The sequence below is a fragment of the Rhyacophila brunnea genome, unplaced genomic scaffold, assembly GCF_057557595.1.
Source record: "Rhyacophila brunnea isolate RB1 unplaced genomic scaffold, BYU_Rbru_1.0 scaffold_23, whole genome shotgun sequence".
Lineage (NCBI taxonomy): Eukaryota > Metazoa > Arthropoda > Insecta > Trichoptera > Rhyacophilidae > Rhyacophila > Rhyacophila brunnea.
In genome coordinates, this window is record NW_028232893.1 from 28,244,724 (window position 1) to 28,270,507 (window position 25,784).

The 25,784-nt window shown below is 35.5% G+C and overlaps 1 protein-coding gene across 1 annotated transcript; it reads right to left on the bottom strand.

Moving 5' to 3' along the window:
* Positions 1–6,856: 6,856 nt before the first annotated feature.
* LOC147069795 (uncharacterized) lies at positions 6,857–25,757 on the bottom strand. Its single transcript, XM_085950543.1, has 13 exons — positions 25,486–25,757; positions 24,982–25,186; positions 23,157–23,252; positions 21,855–22,026; positions 20,596–20,672; positions 19,274–19,401; positions 17,531–17,694; positions 14,919–15,852; positions 12,911–13,865; positions 12,433–12,584; positions 11,534–11,643; positions 9,084–9,203; positions 6,857–7,416 (listed from the first exon to the last, which is right to left on the bottom strand). Exons 1-13 carry the CDS (start codon positions 25,486–25,488, stop codon positions 7,344–7,346), a joined length of 3,189 nt encoding a protein of 1,062 aa, XP_085806669.1. The 5' UTR covers positions 25,489–25,757; the 3' UTR covers positions 6,857–7,343.
* Between the last annotated feature and the right edge of the window lie 27 nt (positions 25,758–25,784).

The window sequence follows — 25,784 nt, forward strand, 5'->3', positions numbered from 1 at the left end:
AACAATAAATTACTTAAACATACAACAGCTAAAATGATTTCGGATGCATTGCACACGAAGAAACGCGTGGTCAATAATGAAGAAATTTCACATCTTTAATCTATTAAAAATAAAGTTAAAGATTACGACTTGGTGATCACCAAGGCAGATAAAGGCAACTCTGTTGTAATTATAAACAGAGCAGACTATTTAGAAAAAGTTAATAACTTTCTTAATCCGCGTGAGTTTGTTAAACTCAATAAAGACCCTACGTCTAAAATCGCATGTAAAGTTAAAACATTAATAAATGATTGCACTATCACTTTCCCCACCGAAACTATCAAACGTAGTGTTACTCTTATGAATCCTATGGCACCCTTACCATATGGTCAACCGAAGATACATAAGACTAATATTCCTATTAGGCCTGTGGTATCATACACGAATACGCCAACAGTCAAATTAGCATATTATATTAATAAAACTTTTAAACATCTTACAAATTTCAAAGCCAAAATAAGCGTAGAAAATTCAGTTGACTTAATTAATAAAATAAATACCATAGATTTACCTAGCAACTGTAAGCTGGTATCATTAGATGTAACCAGTTTATTTACTAATATTCCAGTTAAAGAATGTTTAGAAATAGTGTACGAAACACTAGAAAAAGCTAAAGTACACCCATTCGAGTTAGAAGAAATTCATTCTTTAATGAAATTATGTGTAGAAAATAACTATTTCTCATTTAATTCAGAGTTTTATAACCAACTTGACGGAGTGCCTATGGGGTCTCCTTTAAGTCCTTTGCTCGCAGAACTTTTTATGGACAAATTCGAATCGGAATCACTTAAAATAGACTCAGTAGCTGATATATTATATTACCATAGATACGTAGATGATATTTTGATTTGCTGGAAAGGAACTGACCGTCAACTTAACTCGTTCGTCAAAAGGGCTAACGCATTGCACTGTAATATTAAATTCACGGTCGAAGTAGAGATAGAAAACAGAATTAATTTTCTAGACCTCACTATTCAGAGGGTTGATAATAAACATAACTTTAAAATATATAGAAAACCCACCTACACTGAAACTACTATACATAAAGGATCGCAACATCCATGAATTCATAAGTTGGCGGCATACCATGCCATGATCCACAGGCTAGTTAGCGTACCCATGGACAAATTAGATTTTGAGGATGAACTACATACCATTAAACAAATTGCCTCAAGTAATGGATATGCAACATCAATGGTAGATAAAATATTATATAAAAAACAACTTAAATTAGCTAGATCAACAATATACCCTAACGTTAAAGATTCAAATCGTTATTACAAGTCCATTGCTTATCACGGCATTATTTCAGACAAAATTTATCAAGAAATTAAACATAGCGTTAACGTAGCATTCAAAGCTAATAATAATCTAGGATTAAACTTAAAAAATAGTAAAGATAAAATCAACAAACTGGAGAAAAGCGGAGTTTATAAAATAACATGTGGCACATGTAGTCTATGCTACATTGGGCAATCTGGCAGGTCAATAAAAACTCGTTTCCAAGAACATCTCCGGTCTTTCAGGAACGGTAAAACAGATTCTCAGTTTGCTAAACACTTGATATCAAATTCGCATAGCATCAGTAATAATACGGCGCCGGAATGTTTGCATATATGTAATAAAGGTCTAAAATTGAATTTACTCGAACAGTTGGAAATTAATCGCGAATTATCCAAAAGTAATCACATAATTAATGAAAATTTGGTAATGCATTCGTCGCCACTATTAAATATAATTTAAACACACGAATAATACAATTATACTAATAATATTTTAATTGATTAATAATGTCAATCTCGAACACTGTAATTTTGATAAATTTTGATATCCATTAAAAAACCCACTTAGGGTTTTCAAAGTATTAATAATATTACAATTAATAATAAGTGTACAAATTCATAATATTGCTGGAACGAGTAAGAGAATGTATTCTGTCTCTATCTATACACGTGTAGTATTTATGCAAGGGCAAGCGGCCTATCTGAATAATCTTGATAATGGCGTTACAACCGAAATAGCTATCGACAAACCTTTTTTAAAAACCTGTAGAATTTAATATTAATTATATTTTCATTTCTTGTAAACTGGAATTCTACCAAGTAAATGCTAACTCAATTAATTGAAATTTTCGGTACGTACACTGTTTATTAACTTTATAAACTTTAATTGAAGTAAGTCTTAATTAAAGTATAGGTACACTGAATAAAACTTGATATCATACTTAATAATGATCTTATTTATTGATATAAATTAAATTGTAAGTAAGATATCCATAAAATGAAATCATGACAATGACTGACAAACACTACTTAATGTGAACAATGGCCGTGCATCTCCTTGAAAAGTTTGCGTAAGTCAGGTTTGTATGTTGTTTTTAATTTTAGGCACGATTCCAGGTCCATATCATTCACCGCTTAAGAGTGAATATGTAACTTTTTAAAATTATTTTATACCCTGCAATAAATTAATACCACATCAATCATAGTAATGTCTTTTTTTTATCCACCCAATAAGTAATACAAATTTTGTGTACGGCAAGGGACATGACCCCCACAAGGGGGGCTGACGGGGCAGAGCCTTAGGGCCCGGGCTTTGGAGGGGCCCAGCGTGACGGGTCGACCTGATAAGTGAGATAAGTACACATCACAAATTTGCCCTAATGAGAAAAAGAGTCTACATTTTAAAATGTCTAGTTGTGTGTTGCAATTTTTGATTACTGTGTGTCGATATTCGATAACTCCATATTTCAAGTGGATTTATTCAACAATACAAAAAATTGCTAAATATACACCTAACACCCTTAATTTTACCTGAACAAGATTTAGAAAACGATTCTGTAAAGCGTCACTGCCTTTAAAAACTCTAGTAATGTGTGGGGGGGCCCGCCAAAGATCCTGGCCTGGGGGCCATGGCGAGGGATGTACATCCAGGACATATCAGCGCATCTATTCTATACACAAGTCTGCTATTGAGGGTAATTTGTCATATTTATGTATTGAGGCGGTTAATTGTTACAATAAGTTAACCGTCTGAACTGTCAAAAAGTGCTATGTTTTAACAACACCTCTCTTGGCAGTGTTAACTTTTAGCTAACTTATTGTAACAATTTATAATACCTCAATATGATAAACTACCCTTGATAGCCGCCTTGTGTATCGAGGGTAGTTTATCATATCGTCGCTCTAGGATTAGTTTGTCCAAAGCGACAATATGTAAAATGTTTAGGAGACGAAAAACAAAGTTCATTACCTTTTTCAATGCCGGAAGATCTTTCATATTTATTTATTTGACATGGTGAGAGATACATTATATTAGAACACATTAAAAGAATAATCCAGCGATATTACTCATTTAATTAAAAAGAATTTGTATTTATTTAACAGCAGATTCTGCACTTTAGCAGTGATCGCTCCGAATTGTGGTGATCGGGGATGCTCAGCCGTATTTTTAAACACCAGCAGGCCTATGTTATAACTGGTAATATAAAGTCACCCGACAACATGACGTAATTGTGACGTAAGCCAATACACGCTCGAGGCAAGCCGCCCAACACACACTGCTCATAGATATTATTATGCAGAAACACCTATTTGTGTATGGGGACAATGAATAACGCCAGTATTTGACTAGCGTTATGCTATTATCACTCCGGTAGTACGTCACAATGATGTCATATGACTTCATGTCGACCGGGCGACTACAACTCGCAAGTTCTAACATAAGGCCCCAGTCGTCATAAACTACAGAGTGGCAAAAAACAGTATACAACACAATATAGGTAAGAAATATTTATGTGGGAAAATAATTAAGCTAACACTTATATGATTTTTATTTGTAGGGTTTGGTTTTCTGAATTTAATCCTATAAAATATCTAATATACCTAAGTAGATTATAAATATGGCTTAAAAATATTATAATTTTATTTTTACATTTAATATTGGTTGTTAGGTAATGATGGGTTTCCTCAGCGCCATCTTTAGATTAATAAAGCCTGAGTACATCTTTTTGCACAAGCAACGAGTGGTCCACTGTTCAGCAGATTACTTGACATAATATGATTTGTCCTTTTTCGTTACAAATTGGATTATAAAAAATTCTCAAATCAAATATATTATTAACTATCAGTGTTATTTTAAATAATATACATTCCTATTATTCGTCAGCTGTCAAAGTCAGACTAGTCCTTCACACAAAAACCGGTGGTAATATCGATTTCCATAAAATATGTAGCATTGATCTATGCATTACATTTGTAGAATGTGTGGTTAATGCTAGTGTATTATTTATCATGTAACTCATCTAAGTATAAATAATTTGAAACTAAGACTACTCCAACAAGTGAACACGACAGACGCGTCAGTATGAGCACTCTATAGAACAATGACAGGTCATCCATAGACAACGGGAGGGGTGGAAAAGGTAGGACCAGTCGTGAATGTTTCGGCTTTCTCTTGAGTCGGCAATGGTTTCCTACATTCATACAATATATGTCACCATAATAAATGTAGATAGATAGGTTTTTTTCTGTAAAATAATGTTTTGAAGAGATTGTAATAGCTATATTTACTGATAAGTAGGTACCACAGAACAGATAATAAATAGAAAACCAATAGGCTATATTCAATACGCCGCATGTTGATGCAGGGTTTTTGAATGTGTGAGTGTCCTACGAAAATGAAGCACGCATTATGCACGTGCAATAGTGTGTAATACACCAACATTAAATGAGCGTAAATGCATAAACCGAGAGCAGTTTTCAGTATTCGATTTATAACGTATTCTTGACACGTGTGTAAATTTAACCCGGATTCTTCCTTACTCGAGTCAGTTACCTGCTATCGCCTTACCCGTTAGGTATTTCAGTTCCCATTATTGGTTCCCTGGTAGGTACTTATGTTTTAACGAATAGGGGTAACCGGTAGTGATATTTTCATTCGGTATTGCAATCCCTACTCTCGAATAGATGCGTACTTGAACTCAAATTATTTTTAGTTACAAGATGTGGTTCTTGGAATTCATTGACATTTTTACTAGTTACGTACATTAGTAGTTGGATTTAATGGTTTGGTACAGTTCGGTTATGAGGAATACAGCGGCAAACACATTTTGAAAATAGCCGATATACTGGATTATTTGTTAGGTTAACCCAACCTAAACTAACAAATAATTAAGTATATCGGGTATTTTCAAAATGTGTTTTCCGCTGTATTCCTCATAACCGAACTGTACCAATGGTTTTTATTTCATGTTTCATCGTGAGGGGCCTCAACATCAATCAGTGTCTCGGGCCTTTAAATCCATAAACTCGCCACTGACGAGATCTACCTGTCTTTTTTGACCATGTCCGATCCCAATAAGACCATATGGGCCTCCACAGAGTGTTATGTTAGCCACTTACTCAATCTATTAGGTCCATACTCTGACTCAAACACAAATTGAATAACAATATGTGCATTTACCAGCCCCAGGATTTGAACCCGGGACTAACGACATTGTAAGCCGCTCGTCCATCGTGGGCATTTTTTAATTGATTCAAGTATTTTAGAAGAGCTAAACCCAATCTTGACACAATTTTAAAAACAAAATTGTTGCAATTAATTTGTCCATTAAATTCATTCATGAATGTAAATACTCTTGCTTTTACTGTGGGTGAATCATTCACGTCCCATGATTAGAGTTGGGTATTTCCCGAGAAAATTTCAATCTCGAGATTCGGGATTTCCAGGAAAGAATTCTCGAGATATCGAGCAAATTAAAAAAAACTAGAAATACTAAAATCAGTGTAAAAACAGACAAATTCCAAAAAAATATGATTTTTTTTATTCAAGTAAGAAGACAAACAAAATAGAAGTAGGAAAACACAAATAATTCAAAACATTAGTTATTAAAATAGAATTTAAAAAAACACACACTCAATGGCTGCGTCTGACAATCGCGTACCTACTCTTTTGAGAGACAAAATTCCGCGATGTTGAAATTGCGCTCATTTCGAGTCGATGTTCGCTTAATTGTGTTAAATGCCCCGATCAGTCTTTGAACGTTTTGTATTTTCCGTCCACTTTTTTCATCTAGAAAAGTCGTTTTTTCAATTAATATTTGAAAATAAAGAAATCCCTAGAAAAGATTCTCGAGATCCGGGATTTCCCGAAATGTTAAAAATTTCAATTCTCGAGATTCGGGATGGAGAATCTTGAAAATTTCTCGAGAATTCCCGAAACCCAACTCTACCCATGATGCACGCCTTCCCTACAGCAATACCAAACGAGAAAAGCGGGATGAAATCAAAGAATAAAAATAACACATAAATATATATTTTATTACCTATCAAATAAATATGACATAAAATAATACTGACATTAAGTATAGAAAATTTGGACCTTCAGATCACATAGCGAGCACAAGGTAGCGTCATTTCTTTGGTTCAGTTCAGTGCCAAGTCCTTATATCTTGTTAATTCTATGACACATAGATCGCATTTGTGTCATAATAGCACATATCGTCGCTTAAGAAACAACACCGCGGAAGTCAATTAATTAAAATTTTCAGGGGCAAACAAAAACCGTCTCAAAAAATTGGTTTTGGATGGTTTTTGTTTGCCCCTGAAAATTTTAATTAATTGACTTCCGCGGTGTTATTTCTTAAGCGACGATATGTTAAAAAAACACATAACATCGATATCTGTGATAACTAACTACAGTAAAACCTCGTTAATACGAATTCCATGGGACCGACAATTGAAAAAAAATTCGAATTACGAAATATAAAATGTATAGGGGAAAAATATTAAAATTTTAAAAAAAAATTTTTTTTTTTGATTTTCATTAATTTCGTTTCCGATCATAGACCAAATTGGGTCATAAAATGTCAGGATTATTTTTATTACCTTCAAAAAATAAGTAATCTTTGATGTTTTAAGAAAAGTCTGTCGCAATTTTCAGTGGCTGGACTGGCTAAATATTTTTATATGCCAGGACTATGAAATCATTTCGAATTGAAGGTATGGTTTTATATGTAAATAATGTTCAAGGGACTTTTTTTTCGCGAAAATTTCGAATTACGGCGAATTTCGAATTATCAATGTTCTTACTGGCGAAGTTTTACTGTATTTTAACTCAGTCACCGACTGGAAATCTGAAGAGGAGAGTTGTTAATAAAAGGATGCAGTAGTGTGTGTAGCTTCGATAAGTGGCCATTCGATGACACGTTTGCGTCGTATTCACGTCTCACGCATTATGATATGTATCACGATGACAAAAAGAGAGGACAGGTCAGATGAGGTTCCGTTAACAACTCAAGTTACTCAATGGCTTTTGATATTCCACTGGCTCGTCACGATATTCTTGGTCAAATCCAACTGATTACATCGTAAAATCCTGAAAAAAAAAGAAACAAACATTATATTATTATTTGTAATTAGCTATTTCTTTTATGTACCATTCTAATTATTGAACATACATAATTTCAATTCCTGCCGGGTGTTTTACTTTTTTCAAAAAGATTTTTTCTATTGGTTATAATATATTTTCTCGAAAGTGTTTTTCAAAATAAAATTATGTATGTTATATTATTATATTTATATCCAACGTAATTTTTCTTATGCCCAATATTATAATATCCTAAATTCAATGGTTACATGTAAATTGTATATGTATTAAATTTCACCATAGCACAGTTCACCGTGAGCATTCTTATCGGAAATGATTTTCTCAATATTGAATTCAAGAAAGAAAACCTAACCTAACTTAACCTAACCTAAAATCCAGTATATTGGCTATTTTCAAAATTTGTTTGCCGCTGGCTTCCTATAAACCGACAGGAACAGTGTTTTATTTAGACATGAATTTTATGTCAGTACTATACGACTCAAAGAGGTTGGATGGTCTTTAATATAAAACCATATATTTCCGCTACAACATTTCACGGTGAAGTGTGATACGGCGAACTGCATTCCGACCATGTCCGATCCTAATAGGATAACAGGGTAGAGAGTTTTGTATTAACAGATTTTGTTTTTTACGAGAAATGGATGTCAGCCACTTGCTCAACCTATTAGGTCCACACCCTGACTCACACAAATTGAAAAACAATATGTGTACTTGTCAGACCCAGGATTCGAACCTGAGACCCACGGCGTGATAGTCCAACGCTTAAGCCGCGCAGCCACCGTGGGTGTACAAATTTCCGGACACGTGATTCAATGGTATATAAGCAATAACATACATAATTCGGAGTCACATTAGAAACATCTGCTTCGGCCATATCTGCCACTTAGTTGGATCATATGTACACCACACGGCGCCTCTAAGAATCCTGGTCGCTAGCCAGTCTTCTTGCATCGTTTCAGATCATACCAGCATCCTGTAGCTCCGTTGTATAGGCTATATAAATAGTATTTAGCAGTCTTCCAGGACGCCGAAATCTGGACGACTTGACGAACAGGCAAGTCAGGTTGACGTTCTCTTCTGGCATCAGCAGCATGTGGCCGAGCTAGGTCCAACGTCCTTTTCACTCTCAGCGTAATGAGAGGTTGCTTGGTGCGTTCTCTTATCTCCTCGTTACCCTTAAAGAAATTTCCACCGCACTCCCAGTATCCGTTGCAAACATCTATTTTCGAAGCTCAATAAACGGTTGCTCTGAACCTTCGTTAGGTGACATGATTCGTTACCGTAAAGCAGTACAATCAAAATGCAAGCATCGAATAAATGGCATTTGGTTTTGACTGAGTACAATCTTGAGTCCCAGACATTCATCAGAAACATTCCTAATAGAAAAACTCTTCAAGAAATATAGGTGCCAGGCTGGACTGGACCGGATTTTAATCATGAGAAACATGACGGTTTATTCCCAAACAGGCATTCCAGAAATGCTTCCAAGAATTGCGAGATCACTAGCTGCAATTCGAAGCAGACTGTTTTAACGAATAAGATTTCAGACGTCAAAGGGACAAGTCAAAGGCCGGATACTTTATGAACAGACCTCGTGTACAAGATTTCATTAAAAAAATAGTATGTACATAATCTTGCATGTGCGTAAAATTCACCTTTGTCCATGTAACGGCGGCGGAGTGTAGTGTATACGCTCATGACGTAACCGGTGTGACGAAAAAGAAAAAGATACTCCACACAATTCGCAATTGTAGGGACGTTCATTGGTGTGAGTTCTGCAAAAATGAAAATATAATAATGTCAATGTTGGTATAGCACCAGAGACATCAAAGAAAACCTTCCTTTGTAGACGGAGCGGATCCTAAACAAAGAAAGTGCAGCTGACTACTTAGCGCAGTGTTTCCCAATCTTTTGACATCTGTGTACACCTTCTATAATTTTTGTAACACTGAGTACCCCTCGTCAAAAAAAAAATGCATAATATAGGTACTTTAATAACATTTTTTTTATTTTGTTAACTGTCAATTCATGGTGCAACTGCATTTTATTGTTGTTTTTATTTAATAAAACGCATTTTTTTTGTAGTACTTATTCCACTTTTAATCAATAGATTAGGACTGGTTTCATCCGCCTCAGTGGGACATTTTCAACTGAAAATGACCTGAAATTTTCAGTTGAAAATGTCCCTTTGAGGCGGACGAAACCGGTCCTAATCTATTGATTAAAAGTGGAATAAATACTACAAAAAAAATGCGTTTTATTAAATAAAAACAACAATACTTTAATAACAATCAAAATATATTTATTTTTTCGTTTTTAATACATAAACATAATAATAATAAACGAAAAATAAAATTCATTCATAATAAAATATAAATAAAAGTTATATTATAAATAACATTCATTATAATTAATGAGAAGGATGAAATTGTTTATGTTGAGATGACCGATCATCCAAATTTGGTTCCCTGGTTATTAATTTTAATCTGAGATGCGGTTCCACATCGAAAAGTCTGTTCCTTTTTTTTTGACTTAATGATATAAATGCTGAATAAGCAACTTCACATAGATATGAAGTTGGAAAAGGCAAATTGTATTTCAGGACTTTCTCTGTTAAAACTGGATACACATGTTGCATTTGCAACCAGAATGATGTTAAAGTACACTCCTTATATTTGTTTTTCAAGAATCCGTCTGAAGCTAATTCCAACAATTGTTCTTCTTCCCTTCCGCATGCGATAAACCTTCTAGCATGGATATTGTTGTATCGATGTTGTACTAATGCTTGATGCACCAGGCGCACCCAAGGCCCGGTGCAGCGCGTACCCTCACCAATCTCTTCCCATACCCCAGGGGGTACGCATACCACACTTTGGGAAACACTGACTTAGCGTAATGATTATATTAGTTGAAAACCATTTCGCTTTGCAAATCTGACAAAATATCGGTCAGTTAAACAATTATAATTTTTTAGTTTTTTTTTTCTTTTTGACCATGTCCGATCCTAATAAGATCATATGGGCCTATACAAAGTTTAGGTGTGCATTAAAAGATTTTGTTTTTATGAGAAATGGATGTCCACTTGCTCAACCTATTAGGTGCATACTTCTGACTCATACAGAAATTGAAAAACAATATGTATGCTTGCCAGACCCAGGATTCGAACCTGTGACTCACAATGCTATAGGCCGACGCTTAAGCTGTGCAGCCATCGTGGGTTATTAGTTATTTACTAAAGATAATCAATTGAAGTCGAAAATGTATTGTGGCATATGCATTTGGACGCCGTTGATTTGCTGACGTTCGTGTCAGGTATACAATAACCTGCCCACAATGGCCGTGCGTCTCTGACACTGAATATGTGTAAATCATGCAAGGGTTCCCTGAGATTTACAAAACGTTTCAAGGGCTCCGCCAAACAAAAAAGGTTGGGAATGTCGTTTTCGTTTGATAGGATATGGGCCGGAATGCAGATACAGGCACGACTGCCCACTGATGGGATCCAACCGAGCGGAGCTGTTTGATAGGGTCCGTCCACACACGGGCTCAATTGGCCACACCGACTTGATATCAACCAAGACCAACTTTGAGGCATATGAAAAATTTGCTGGATCATTTGGAGGACGGAATAATTCCGATCCCTCCTTAGATTCACTTTCAACTCCTGACTGTCCTGACTCCTGTTTCGGTAGAGTTTTATTATACGGACACTCAATGTCACTAAAGATAAATGACGGCAGAGCAAGTCAAGATTCTTTTTTTATTTTCTTTTAGCACCAATGTGCATGGTTGCTACATCAGTCCTGTGCAGCTTCGTTTCGGGACAAAGAGTGGTATTAAAATCTTTTCATTCTGACCCGTTTTATAGCATCATAAAAGGTGGCCGTGCACAAATCGCAGCTACATATACATGACAGGTGGAGATAGGGTAACTCAAATCATTGCCCCAACTTTACACTAGCACCAACATGGCAAGGGTCTAGTTGTCCTGGCATCCAGATGGCGCTAGCTTAGTAAATAAGCTTAGAAATTAACATTGAAGATATCATTGAAATATTAATCCGAATGTCTATTACTACTGTCTATTAGTACAATTGATTTGGACCTGCGATGTATCTTGAGATACGAGCTCTTGAAGAAGGCCTGTCCACAGTCAGGGAAGTTGCACATGTGTTTCTTCTTCTGGAGATGAACTTGGTGAATATGCTGCTGAACCTGGAAGAATTCCATAGTAACTACATTTTGTCGTGTCTTTTCTACACGTATCTAAAAAAACACAACTTTTCAGGAGAGGCATAAAACAACTTTATTCTCTCAGTTTTTAATTCAGAAAAAAAAATTCTTCTATGAAATATCTATTTAGTATAGTTAGACATAATTTCATGAAAAAATGTTGTGTTTCTTCAACCTATCACTATACTTTCGACCGATCAGTCATATTGTCGAAGATACAAGAATGTGTTACAACTTTACTGTGAATCATTCCACAATATTACTTCAGTAAACACGTATATTGACTTGCGAGAAAGAACTTCAGTAAAATCATTGGTCGGAGTCTTTTATTGTGATATGTTTTTTTGTAATTGCTATTATATATATTATATATTAAGTATATTTTGAGATACTTGTTAGTGGAATATGTGCGTATTCAAATTCTGAATTCATTACATCAAATAACTCAAAACTGCCAAAAATTGATGTACGTGTTTGTAGAAAATTATCAACGATTTGGAAGAATCTCTTTTTTTGTTAATTTAAGACAATCCAAATACATAAATACATAAAGCATTTTTCGAAATTTTCATCCAAATGCATGATGAAAAAGCCGGTCACTTTTTCATCATGCATTTGGATGATACGAGGGACACAAAATTATCCTAAAACCGTCCTAAAATCAGCTGCATGAACGAACCCATCAAGTGTGAGACCGATAAGAGCGGAAGGAGCTATATGAAACTTCGCGTGGCAGTGGTTTGGTCCAAGCTGACGGTTATGATGTCTCACCTGTGACGAAGTCGTGTAAGACGCCGAGCAATACGGGCAGGTGGTCCTCGGTCCGTGTTTGGCCGACTTGTGACGTGTCAATGTCGTCCGCCAAGAGAACTTCTGATTGCAGTCTTCGCATTTATGGCGCTTGGGACCACCATCGTGGCTTCCTGAAACAGTCAATAATCAACGGATTCAACAACAAAGAATGCCAACAAAATGGCACACCCTACATCCACCATACTACACCACCTAAACATTGTCAGTCAAACTTATTTGTTTTCATTGAACTAAAAATACAAATTGCAGATGGTGTTAGTTAATTTTTAAAATTCAATAAGACCATAGAGATGTCATCTATCGCTGATACAACCATGTTTTGGAACATTCGCTGCAAGTTTGAACAAAGCTGCTGGCCCCCTTGCGTGCGCGCCTGGTGGAAGAAGCTAGGAAAGGCCTTAATTCAACGTTGATTAAAAAATATATTAATACTAACCCATATGAGATTGAAAATTGTCTTTTTTGTTAAAAATCTTATCACAAATTCGACACACGTACACTCTTCTGTTCACCGTTTTGTTTTTTTTTGAGTCGTCTTTTTGATTGTCACATTTCACACCAGGATCATTGAGTGCTTTTATGTCCACTTCAGTTAGGTTATTAAAATTAAAATCATGCGTCATTGTTTGGCTGTCGAGTGCTATTATTTGACGTTCGGGTGTTTGAGAAACACGCGACACTGCTCGACTATCTTCCATCACTGTTTGAGAATCGTATGAGATTATTTGACAATCTGGTGACATTACTTGACAATCTGGTGATATTACTTGACAATCTGGTGACATCAGTCGAGATTCTTGAGCTCTTTTTTGACAGTCTTGTGAAATCACTTTATAATCGTCTGATATTATTTGACAATCGGGTGACTCTATTCGACAGTCAGGTGATATTATTTGACAATCGTTCGACGATGTTTGAGATGCTTGTGACATCGGTTGACAATCTTGCGATATTGCTCCACAATCGTCCGATACTATTTCACAATCCGGTGACACTATTTGGCAGTCAGGTGACATAATTTGACAATCATTTGACATTTTTTGCGACAACGGTTGACAATCGTCCCCGGCCAAACTAATCGTATCGTCGAATAACTGTTCGACGTTCTTAAATATCGTATCGCACGTCGTCGTATCTAAGAACTCTGCGCTTATCAACTGATTGTCTATGTCTTTATCTGCCTCTTCCGCTTCCTCGTCTTCTTCATTGATATCTATGGTCAGAACTCCGTCTTTGATCAGTCTCTGAATGGTACTGGCTTCCAGATCACTGTTGATGCTTATTACGAAAGTGTCCACATCGTCTGTCGCGAAGAGTTGAAGATGAACCACTTCTTGTTTATCAACTAGATTTTGAGGATTCTCCGATAAATTATCCGTGTCCGGAGGTTCCTTAAACAAATAAACATTTATAAAAAATTAATCAAATTATTTTTTAGATTTACATGAAGCACTATGCACATCGCTACTAATAATATGTATGTATATAATAAAATATAGTTGTACATTTGCAGTAGAGTAGTTGACTATAAATTTATGCTCTCCACTGTCCGTAAGCGTTCTTCTAGCGTCTGTACACGAGCATGGATTTACTGGCACCAATAGTGTGTATTTTAAACTATCGCGATACAGATACACATAAAGTGGTGACTGTCTCGCCAATCTCATTCTTCAAGAGTAACACTTCATTTACACGTAAATGGGTGGATTTACTGCTGAAAGTACGTGTTATTGCCGCCATAACAAGAAAATGTATGTGTAAACATGTATTATCCTGCAGTTCCAAGATTGCATGCATGAATCAAAAAAGTTCAGAAACTTCTGAGCTTTCATGTGACAGTTGAGAGTTTTTTGATCTGCGATCTGCGCCTGCGCAGTAGAATGATAGTAACGAACCTGCCGGCCAAAAAACCAACTACGAACGAATTTTGAGGTTAACCGATTTTCACTACCTGTCAAATAGTAGGTACCATAAAATGACAACATCGCATCAGACAACTTCAACTTCAACCTCAGCTTCAACAAGAAGAAGAAAATCAGTTAACCTCAAAATGAGTCTCTGCGCGGTGAGTCCATTTTTTTACCGCCAGGTTCGCTACTACTGTTCTACTGAAAATATTGCACAGTCCAATTTTCGTGTGAATATTCAGAAGTTTCTGAACTTTTTTGATACATGCATGCAATCTTCACGATAATACTTGTTTACACGTACATTTTGTACTGTCAGCAGTAAATCCAAGCACGTGTAAACGGGGTATTATATTGGTTGTGCTATAGCACCCTTAAATGGCAACCGCTTGTCTTCTTTAAATAACGGTGTCATTATCATTACAAAGTCAACCCATCATTGTGCAACGAAAAGGTCAATTCGTGTAAACTTTGGCTAACTACTTTCATCACTCAACTCGGTAAATATAAAAAATAAAAATATGACAGAGCCCTCACCTTTTGGACGTTATCGATATGTTTAGGAATTACAACTTCTTCTACCGCCTTGTCGTCAGTCACAACACTTTTGATATTCAGTATATTATTAAGACTTTTAGAATTATTACGAGAATTTCTATTAAAATTACAATTATTGTTCAATAAAGATTTGCCTGTCACGTCACGATTGTTCTTACGCCTTGAGTGTTTTTTGACAGCCTTTTTATTATCATTCTTATCGAAGCTAACAGTCGTCTCCTTATCGTTTCTTTCTTCCTTAGTGTCAGTGGTCGTATTCGCAATTAGTGATTGCGTTTCTGACGCGCTGTCTTGTATAACATCGGTCGATTCAAGAAAATTTATCAACTCGTGATGGAAGAAAATACAATTGGTCCCTGTATCCGTACTATACATCATCTGAACGTTGTCTGCATCATTTTGTTTATCGCCGATTAGCTCGGGAGTGATGTCTCTGACGTTGAACGACGACGGATTCAAATCGTCGACGTTAAAATATTCATTATTATCGATATTTTCGACAGCTAAGGTCGCGAGCGATTCGAAATTAGTCATACCATACGGTGTTGGTGGTATGCCAGAATCGTTTTTCTCGCAATTTAAATCGTGAGCGATTTCTTTTCGGATAGCTTCACCGGCACCCTTCGATTTTATCGTTATATCCAACTCTTCGATGATCTTTTCCGTTTCGATGGAGATTTCGTCGTCATCGAAGAATCGGCAGCTGTCAAACGACGACTCAGTTTTATCTGGAGCGTTATCGAGGTATTTCATTTGCGGACAGTTCTCGAGGCTCGTAAATATCTCCTCGATGACTTCTTTCTCGATAGCGATACAGTTCTCGGCCGTGTCCGCTTCCGTCAACAATGTGTGTGCCTTATCATCTTGTACGGAGAATTCTCCTTCACCGAGTTCGGCGTTCTTTAATTGGTCTCTATAAATGAAATAAAACAGTACAATACTCAGTAAGCAGTCATTATTGTATTTCATATTATAATAATTATAGTAACCTAGTAAAAGTTATTTCATAACTAAAAACATAGTTGATGAAACTCACCACGTACTTAAGTGTAACACATGTCAAAAAACAATTTTTATGTGGTGAATACTGAGTGATAAACACTAAAGAAATTTACTCATGGGAAGAGACAAGATCTTCTTACTTATCAATTTAATATTAAATTTATTAATGAGTACCATATTAGGTAACTTCTACTGATTACGTTCTGGACAAAACCATCCGAACAACAGCCCCCTGTTTAAAACTCTCCAAACATTATGCCCGGTGTAAAAATAAAAATTCATAACGACAAACGATGTACCCTTCCAATGAATACCACCATCAGACAGTGGCGAAGGGTGGAGGTAGGCTGTGGAGTTTCGACGTGCACACTAAACTTTGTCAGTCATACTTATTTGTTTTCATTGCATTGCATATACAAATTGCAGGCGTCGCTGGTAAGTTTTCAAAACCAATTAAACCCCATCTAAACCAAACACTCATAGTGGAGGTAGGCCGTAGAGATCTGATGGTTTTTAAAATTCGATTAAGCCCTGCCAAAATCAACCCATAAAAGATAAAAAATAATCTATAAAATGTATGATTTAATGTCATAATTTTAGATAATTTTATAGAGAAGAATATTTTTTACCTAATATCTATTATGGTGTGTATCTAGGAAGGGTTTAATTGATTTTTAACACGTTAATCGCCATGGGGGTCACCGGTGACCGGCAAAGAAGACCTACCTTAGAACTTCTACAGCGCCGGCGGGCACGCGCTCAGTGAATTTTTCGATACGCGGTGACCGGCATGGCCCTTCTGTATATTACTGCCACTTGGCCTGAAAATATGTCTTCCCAGTCACAAAATATAGGCTCACTAATGTAAAGAATGTACATAATGAAAAAAAAGTTTTTTTTTTAAATTGTAAATGTGTTTTTATTGATATAAAAAATAAATAGATTATAAAAATTATGTAAATAATAAAAAAATTGAATTATAAAAATGATTATAATGTATGTACCTATACGTATATTTCCAGTTTATGTGTATCCAGGTATTATACTACCCAATTTGAAAACTTTTATTCCGTATTTGTGCCTTTTCTGTTTATTATACTATCTAAATTTAAATATAATTCGACCTCGAAATGGCACCATGCTCTCGTCAACACATATGGACAGGTGACCGGCGAAATGGCCGGCCCGGCGCACTATAATAAATTAACTTGTTGGCGCCGCGACGGACACATGGGGCCGGCACATCATAAAAACCAATATTTACGTAAAAAAATCATCAAAATTAAAAAAAAACATTATATTCTTTCATAACCTATCAAATAATACCTTAGAAACAAATAATCATTTTTTAACTATTTTATGTAAAACTAGTTGGCGATCAATGTGTCTGCATCATCATCAATCAACATCATCTGCAATTTGTATGATTAGTTCAATGAAAACAAATAAGTATGACTGACAAAGTTTAACTGTATACTATTTATATCAGATTTCCACAGCCTACCTCCACTCTTCGCCACTGCCATCACGGCGTTTCAATTTGTCAATTTGAAATAATTGGGTAAATAAATAAATACAAACTTTCTTACGTTGAAAATGCGTCCTGCGGTTGTTTAATATTCCGTTTTGAAGTGGACCTTTCGTAATGTCTTGGTTTACTTCCTAAGAAAGATCGTCGACTGACTCTACTTCTGCGTGTTTCTTCTGCACCATTGGCATGCTTCTCATGTTTGTGGGTTTTCAACAACGTCTCCTGAAAAAAGTACAATTTCAATATTACTTCGGTATGCGACTGGGTCAACATGATAAAAGCATGAATTGCGAGTAACTTAAATACTTATTTAACTAAATTAGTACTTAATTTAAATAATAAAAATATAAAAACGGATTTCATATTAATCCAAAGTTTTGACCGTATGTATATCAGTGGCGAAGACTCCATACTAGGCGATTATTTAAAGCCTACCTTCTTAAGGGCGGACGTGCTCAGCGTGGGTCAAAATGGAGCTTTTTTTCTAACTAACCTAACCGAATTTTTTTTTTTAAACGGTACATGTTCAAACACACGCGTTAACATCATTTTAATCCCTACTTCAATTATAGTTTGTCAATTTATGGCTACGGCCGTATGTTGTAGCTTAACCACTGGGGAATGCCAAAAGAAATGGCGTATTTCAAAAAAACACTACCTTATTCTTAGGTCAATAATTATTATAAAGCAATCATTATTCGTAGGATGTTTATGACACTTGAATGGTCAAAGACATAGCTTATAATCAGTATCTTTAGAATTATCTTCAAATGTGTTAATCTTGCCCATTTTTTGAATAATAAAATGCCTAATTCTTGTCAAATTTGGGATCACAGAGATTATCAATATAATTTTTTATCGTAAATATTTCACTATAATAATGTCGATATAAATTATACTGATGGTTTTATAAATGCGTTTAAAAATTAATAAATCCACTGCACATTTATGTACTGAAATATGACTATATTCTAAAACATTAGAGCGAGAGGTTTAAAAGAATACTTATATTATGTAATAAAAATACTTTATGCAGTCATCAAATGTTTAAAATAAATATAAAGGATAATAAGGCTTCATAATTATATAAATAGATTATCTACAACGTTTAAGGTATGTCCAGGATCATGCTTTGAAAATAGAACAAAAGTTCCATTTTGACCTACGCTGAGCATGTCCCCCCTTAAGAAAAATATTGTTTAATTGCATATTAACATATTTATATATTCCATAAAAACAATTTAATTTGCCAATGATAGATGTCGTATATATATGATTAAGAATTTAAATACGTCAATAAACAATTAAAAATGATTTTTATTAACAAAGTACACTTTAAATAATCGCCTAGTTGGAGTCTTCGCTATATGGCACTGACGGCCTGATTTCTAACAATTCACAATTTCTGTGTCTTCTGGTACTTCATCGACCTTAATACTGTCAACAACTACAAGTACCCTCCAACATTAAAACAATAAACACCAAACTACAGGGTGTTTTAAGAACATCTAAGCCGTTCGCCTGCTAAGACCGTTAACTCCAAAGCTATCTAAGTAAATAGTGATACAACTATAAATAAAAAATGAGTGACTGCCTACCGCCAACAAAAGCTTAGTGCCCTAGTTCCGCAGTCCACCATTCCACCCTAAGCAAATACAGTCCACTAAATTATTTATTACCAAAATATTTTTCTAAGAGGTGTTCCAAATTATGTGTATTGAAAAATTAGTATCGCTGGCCGACTACAGGTCACACCACACGATCAATAGGTATTACGAATAAAACACTGCCAAGACTTTACCTGATTGAATGTTTTCGAGCACTGGTCACACTTGTGTATCCCAACAGAATGGGAGCGTTCGTGAGTCTGTAGACTTGTTATGTTGGTAAAAGACTTTCCGCAGGTTTTGCACGGGTGATATTTTAAATCTAAAAATTAATATTCATATAGAATGAGAAAATAAGACATACGGCGACGAAAGAAGAAGTTGTTTACAGAACATTTGAATATTATTTTCACGCACAGATGTATCTCGGGTTGGACCATATACTAGGAGAGAGGACTTACACGTTAGACTAAAATTATTTAAATAATATATGTTACTTTAAATTAACAACATCTATACGCAGATATTGGAACCTAATTATTTAATTATAGGAAAGAAATGAAAGAAAGGCAAGGATACATTTACTTGTCTCTATTCTTTTCTAGTGAAAATTCATGGCTACATTTTTTTTTATTTGGATATCACTCGTATCCTTTGGGTACTCAAACCCCATAATTAATCATAAGCAGCTTCTCATATAATAAATCCAATCACATTATTATACATCAATGGCAGAGGTGGCTGTGAAGATCCGACATCAATAGTGCACACTAAACTTTATCATTGATACTTATTTGTTTTCATTAAACTAAGAATACAAATTGCAGATGGTGTTAGTTAGTTTTTAAAATTCAATTAAACCCTGCGTAAACCAAGTCATAATAGAAAAGCATGGAAAATTAACACATATAAATGAATTTAATGGTATATACCGTACAACATAATATGACTAATAAAGTTTAGAGTGCACTATTTATGTCGGATCTTAACAGGCTACCTCCACCACCTGCCACTGTTATATATATCATCATCATTAGCTAGGGACGATCCACCGCTGGGTGAAGGCCTCCAATACAATATCATCAGCCGGGGTCAATCCACTGCTGGATGAAGGCCTCCCCAAGCTTCTTCCAACTCTCTCAGTCCTGTGTCGTTCGCTGCCACGTATTTCCGCCGAACTTTATCAGTTCGTCAATCCAGCGGCTTTTAGGGCGACCCTGTGGCTGTTTCGTGCCCCTTGGGTACCATTGGATGACGCCATTTGTCCAGCGGGCGTCCTTTCGGCGAGCAATCTGCCCCGCCAATCTCCATTTCAGCTGTTTATTCTCCGGAAGCCAACCTGACACTGATCACGGCAGCAATCAGCAAGGGAAGGCAGAGGGTGCTAAGAATCCCCGGAAAGACGGAAACGGCTGCCTACCGATGACCATTGCCACATATAACATATATCCAGTAATGCCAAACTTCTAGAGCCCGATACAATATAAACACAATTATATAAAAATTAAATAATCACCTTCATGAATGACAGAATGCTCTTTCAAATAGGATCTCTTGAAAAATCCAATTCCACAAACTTTGCAAATATGTGACCTGAAAACAAATAATTAACGAAATACTGTAACCAATCATCAGTGAACCGAAAAGAATAGTGCACTTTTGGCACTCATACGACAAGACTCGCGTGCGTCTTGCCAAACCCTACTCAGAAAGCAACGCAGAGGCAATTTTCGTGTCTACATCGATATAGCATTTGGAGACCGCATTCGTCCATACACACTGCACCTCCAAACCCCACTTATCGGAACTCAGTACTTTGCAGTAGAACAAGGTTAGCGAAATCGACAAATCAAGCCGTGGGAATTGGCCCATCCAATTAACCGGGGTAAAAATACTACCCGGTTTTTGGTTTATTTTGTAATAAGTAACCAGTTAAGTTAAGTTTTAATAGTGCATAGCAGAAAGGACAGTCGTTTAGTCGGAAATTTAACTATATACTCTGCAAAGACCAGATGCAAGCCAACTGACCTAGTATATTGGCATGGATAATAAATAAACACAGGTAAGGTATTATTGACAATGTAAAGTTGTGTGTTGCCAATCTATTCCATTATATTTAATTGTCTCTTTCATTCTCATACCTGCCAAGATTTTGGCCGGTTTGTCGAGTACAATTACCCGACTTTTGGATATTTAAAAAACGCACGTTTACCCGGACAACCGGTTTCGGTTTGTAAACTCTATGTGGTATGCATCATGGTTTTTTTCTTTTAGTAAAATATATAAAAAAGTATAAGGTAAATCGGGGTTATATGCCTAATGGGGGAAGACGCCAAAGCTCAAATAATTTATTCGTACATCGCTAGATATCGGTGCAGTAACCATTTTTAAGATCGGTCATTAGTACCGGAGAACACATGCTAGCCGTTGGTCTTGTTAAATTTTAAATTAAAAAAATACGCTTATAAAACCTAGGAAGTACCCATTTTTTTGGTTGTACTTTATTTACAAATTTACTCAAAATATTCTCAGTATATATATAACAGTAATCCATCAAAGTAAAAATTAGGCATATTCCCCCGACTAACCTTAATATAATATTTTTATGTTCAGTAAATTGTATCAGTAAGATACTGACGATAAAACAAAATGTAAATTCAAGTTCTGTGAATATTGCTTTTCATTTTTTTCTGTTACCCACAGCCTACCTTCCACTCTTCCCCACTGCTGTATTATCCGTTAGGAATACACACATAACAAGAACATAATCCTTACCTTCCGCTATTGTGCATGCGTCGTTCATGGTACTGCAGAAGTGACGAGGAAACAAAGAATCTGTTGCACTGCGGAGCGGAGCAAAAGAATCGAGGGTCAAAAGTGTTGAGGTGTGTCACCCTTTTGTGCCGGGCCACCTGCGACTTCTTCGTGAAACTCTCTCCACAGGTCGCTGGAAAATATACATCCATACAATTGTATCATTGATCATTTGACTCTCCAATTGATATTGGCCAAGAAATTAGAAGAAGGATTACACCAGCAAACAATAGCTTCAACGGTTTACAGAAACACTTCAGATCAAAGACTTTACTTTAAGATATTTAAAATTCAATTCAAATTACAAATTAATTTTATTCAGATGCGGGATCTATTTATAGACAGACGTTATAGCTGCAGTTACATCACATACAATGCGGTTGTTTAAGTTTATTTAAAATTTAAAATTTTATTTATTTTACATATAATGAACATGACAAATTAACTAACTAATTAAATTAAGTGTTAACAATTTTTTAAATAAAAATACGGGGTAATTGTCAGTAAATAATACAATAATAAATTAGGAAAAAAAAGAATACACGGAAGCCCGCAGAGTGAACTAGGTTGATCGACCCTATCTTAAAAACTCATAAAACAATGTCCACCTAAATTCACCCTCATGTAAGAGGAATATATCAATATCCGAAGCGATTTGATTAAACATAGTTATTGCCCTCCCAATTGACATTACTAATGGCAGCTTAGTTCTGCACCTCGGGAGAACAAATAACGGATGCCCTCGATTCCTAAGATAATTATCAGAGACACACTAGCCACACCACCAAGAAAGGCAGAGTTTCAATTTACGATGCGCTAAAATTTACGCCCATTCGGCAAAGAAAAAAATTATCAGTTCAAAAGAAAGGAAACATTCTCAAAAAAGGGTGAAAGAACGCTATGACATAATATGCTCTAATCAATTTGCATGAATAATTAATATATTTTATTTAAATCTTCAATCCGTAATTTACCCTGCATTTACAATTTTTTTTGGCAGTTCCTTCAAATATGTAAAATCAGGGGTTCACTGTATCTGATAAATTGCTTCATTTCAATTACATGTTATATTAAAATAACGAAATTGAATTAAACAATAAAAACAATTTTCAAGTAAACGATTGACGAAAAACGTTATCTGTCATTCGAAAAGAATTTAACGGTCGGGGATCCTACCCGGGGGCCTTGAAATCGGATCTCGCAGTTGCTAGTATCGGCCCTGCGCACAAAAATATTTATTGACAACACTGCTAGGTAACTCACAACACATCCATGGCTTGTCTTTCGAATGAATCCTCAGATGTCCATGATATTGCTTCGGTTTGGCAAATATTTTGCCGCATATAACACACTCATAATCTGAAATCAAAACAAAGAGTGCTTTTATTTCTACATAGCGAAACTGAAACATCTCTTAAAACAGTGATTCCCAACCAGGTTGCATATGGGTTTTAATTTTTTTTTTAAATAAAGTAAGAAAGTAGGTTATTTGGATTTTGTATTGTCACTGTGTATCCTTATTGGTTAGAAGTTTCGGGCTCTTTACAGAATCCATTCTCACGAGATAATAATTCATGTCTTGTCAGCAAAAAAGTGGGCAGAATACACGATGAAAACCAAATACAATACAATACCAACATATTTTAAATGAAGACTTCACACGAAAGAGAAGGAAGCACAAAAAAACGGTAATGGTGCCGTAGATGACCTCATAACCTTTCATAACTTTCTTAATAGACCAAACCCAACCTAACCTAATCTTAGTGTGCGATAATGCTGCATCGAAATGTATGAAAATATCTGTGTGTCCGTTTTTCATATTTTATACTAACTTTAAACACAAAAATTTGGTAATGGTGCCGCACATGACCTTTTATAACATTCTTTTTAGACTAAACCCAACCCAACCTAACGTAACCTAATCTAATTTACCCCAACCTAATCTAACCTAACCCAAGCTTAGTGTGTGATAATAATGCATCGAAATGTATGAAAATATCAAACTTTAAATTAACAAATATTGGATCGAAAAGCATCTCCGCCGACAGAAAAGGGTATTTAATATAATTGTCTACGTGGGACAAATTTTTTCTGCCAAAAAAAATGATAAATGGTCATGCGGTACTATAAAAAAACGACCTAAGTTTAGAGACACTTTTTTGCGTAGTTGACTGCCATGAATAAAACATGACACTTTTGAAAAAATTTCCATGAATAGTAACTTCGGTGGACCCCAATATTACGTGCCCTAATTCATGTTATCGCCTTACTTGCATGCAATTTCTGCAAAACAAATAAGTACAACTGACAAAGTTTAGTGTGCACTATTTATGTCGAATCTTAACAGCCTACCTCCACCCTTCGCCACTGCTTGATATAGAAAGAAGTTGGTCTATACTATAGTACAGTGTTTCCCAACCTTATTTCTGCCAAGCCCCACTTCAACGCTTCAAAAATCTCCATGCCCCCCTACCAAATTTTATAGTTACGTCCTAATTCTAAAAAAAAAATAATTGCTTTATATAAAAAATGCACATAGGCAATACTATTTTTAATTTAACTTTCGTAAGCAAATATGTAAGTATATTACGTTGTATATATTATACCTAAATACAACTCGAAAGAAAATTAGTGCGATCCTTGTGCTATGCTTTGTCTTCAAATCATTTTCAAGATGATCTTTTTGCCCCCCGAAACATTCAAATTGCCCCCCCCCCGGTGGAGCATATGCTCCACGTTGGGAATCACTGGTCTATAGGTACTCATTTTTAAATATTTGTTAGGTATTTCAGTACAATTCGGTTATGGGGAAGCCAGGCGGGAACTGCGCTAATTGTCATAGCAGATTTTGGGCAAAATTCATGAATTCAAGAATGTAAAACTAAACTAACCCAACCTAACAAATAATCCAGTATATCGGCTATTTCCAAAATGTGTTTGCCGCTGGCTTCCCCATAACCGACTCGTACCGATATTTCTAATTACAATAGGAAAACATGGATAATAAATAAATTGGAAAGAAAGTTTGCTAGAGTTTTTTGTTTATCTTTTATAACTGTTTATCGGCGATAAATAACACAAAACCTACCTCCAACATTTTCTATTTCGGTATTGGCATTTTCTTCTGTAGTTTTATTTGTATTCGAAACACTTGTTGCACAGGCCTCTGTTACGGTTCTTTCGGCAAATTCTTCGTTGCAAGATTGAAGGTGTACGGATAGAGGGTCGGTGCCGGTTTGAAATAGCGACTCGAAAGTATCGTGAAAGTCGACATTTGACAATTCACTTTCCAGCTGAAAGTCAATATAATACATTTTGTTAGTAGTTTTGAAAATCGAACGTTAACGGACTGCGACCGGGGAAATAATTTTCCCTACTCTACTCGAAATTTCCAGGTCATTCAAAAAGTGCGCTCGGATATTCCCGGGCCGGCTTGAACGAAGAATCAGGACACGGCCTTGAATTACGACCCAGGACATCTGGGCATCATTACACCAATGTAATCTATGTTTATATAAAGTCTGGAACAACAAAGAAACATTCGAAGCCTTCTAAATGTGTGTAATATAAATATAAACATTGTTTTGCCTACCATTATAGTTTATACTACTCAATTATTGCACATTGATTATTCACAACCACCTGATGAAAGGATTTTGACAGGTAGACACAGAGTTACAAGATGTAATAAAGAAAACAGCTGATTGTCAACAGATTTTACGTGTGATAAGAAAAATCCACTTTCAACACTTCAGCCTTCTGGGGCGATTAAAAATATTTATTAACGCAAATTAATGATATTCCAATAACGCAAAGATACCCGACGCCATTTTATTGTGATAAATATTATAGCTAATGTAATGTGAATATGACGTATGTAAAGGTAAAATA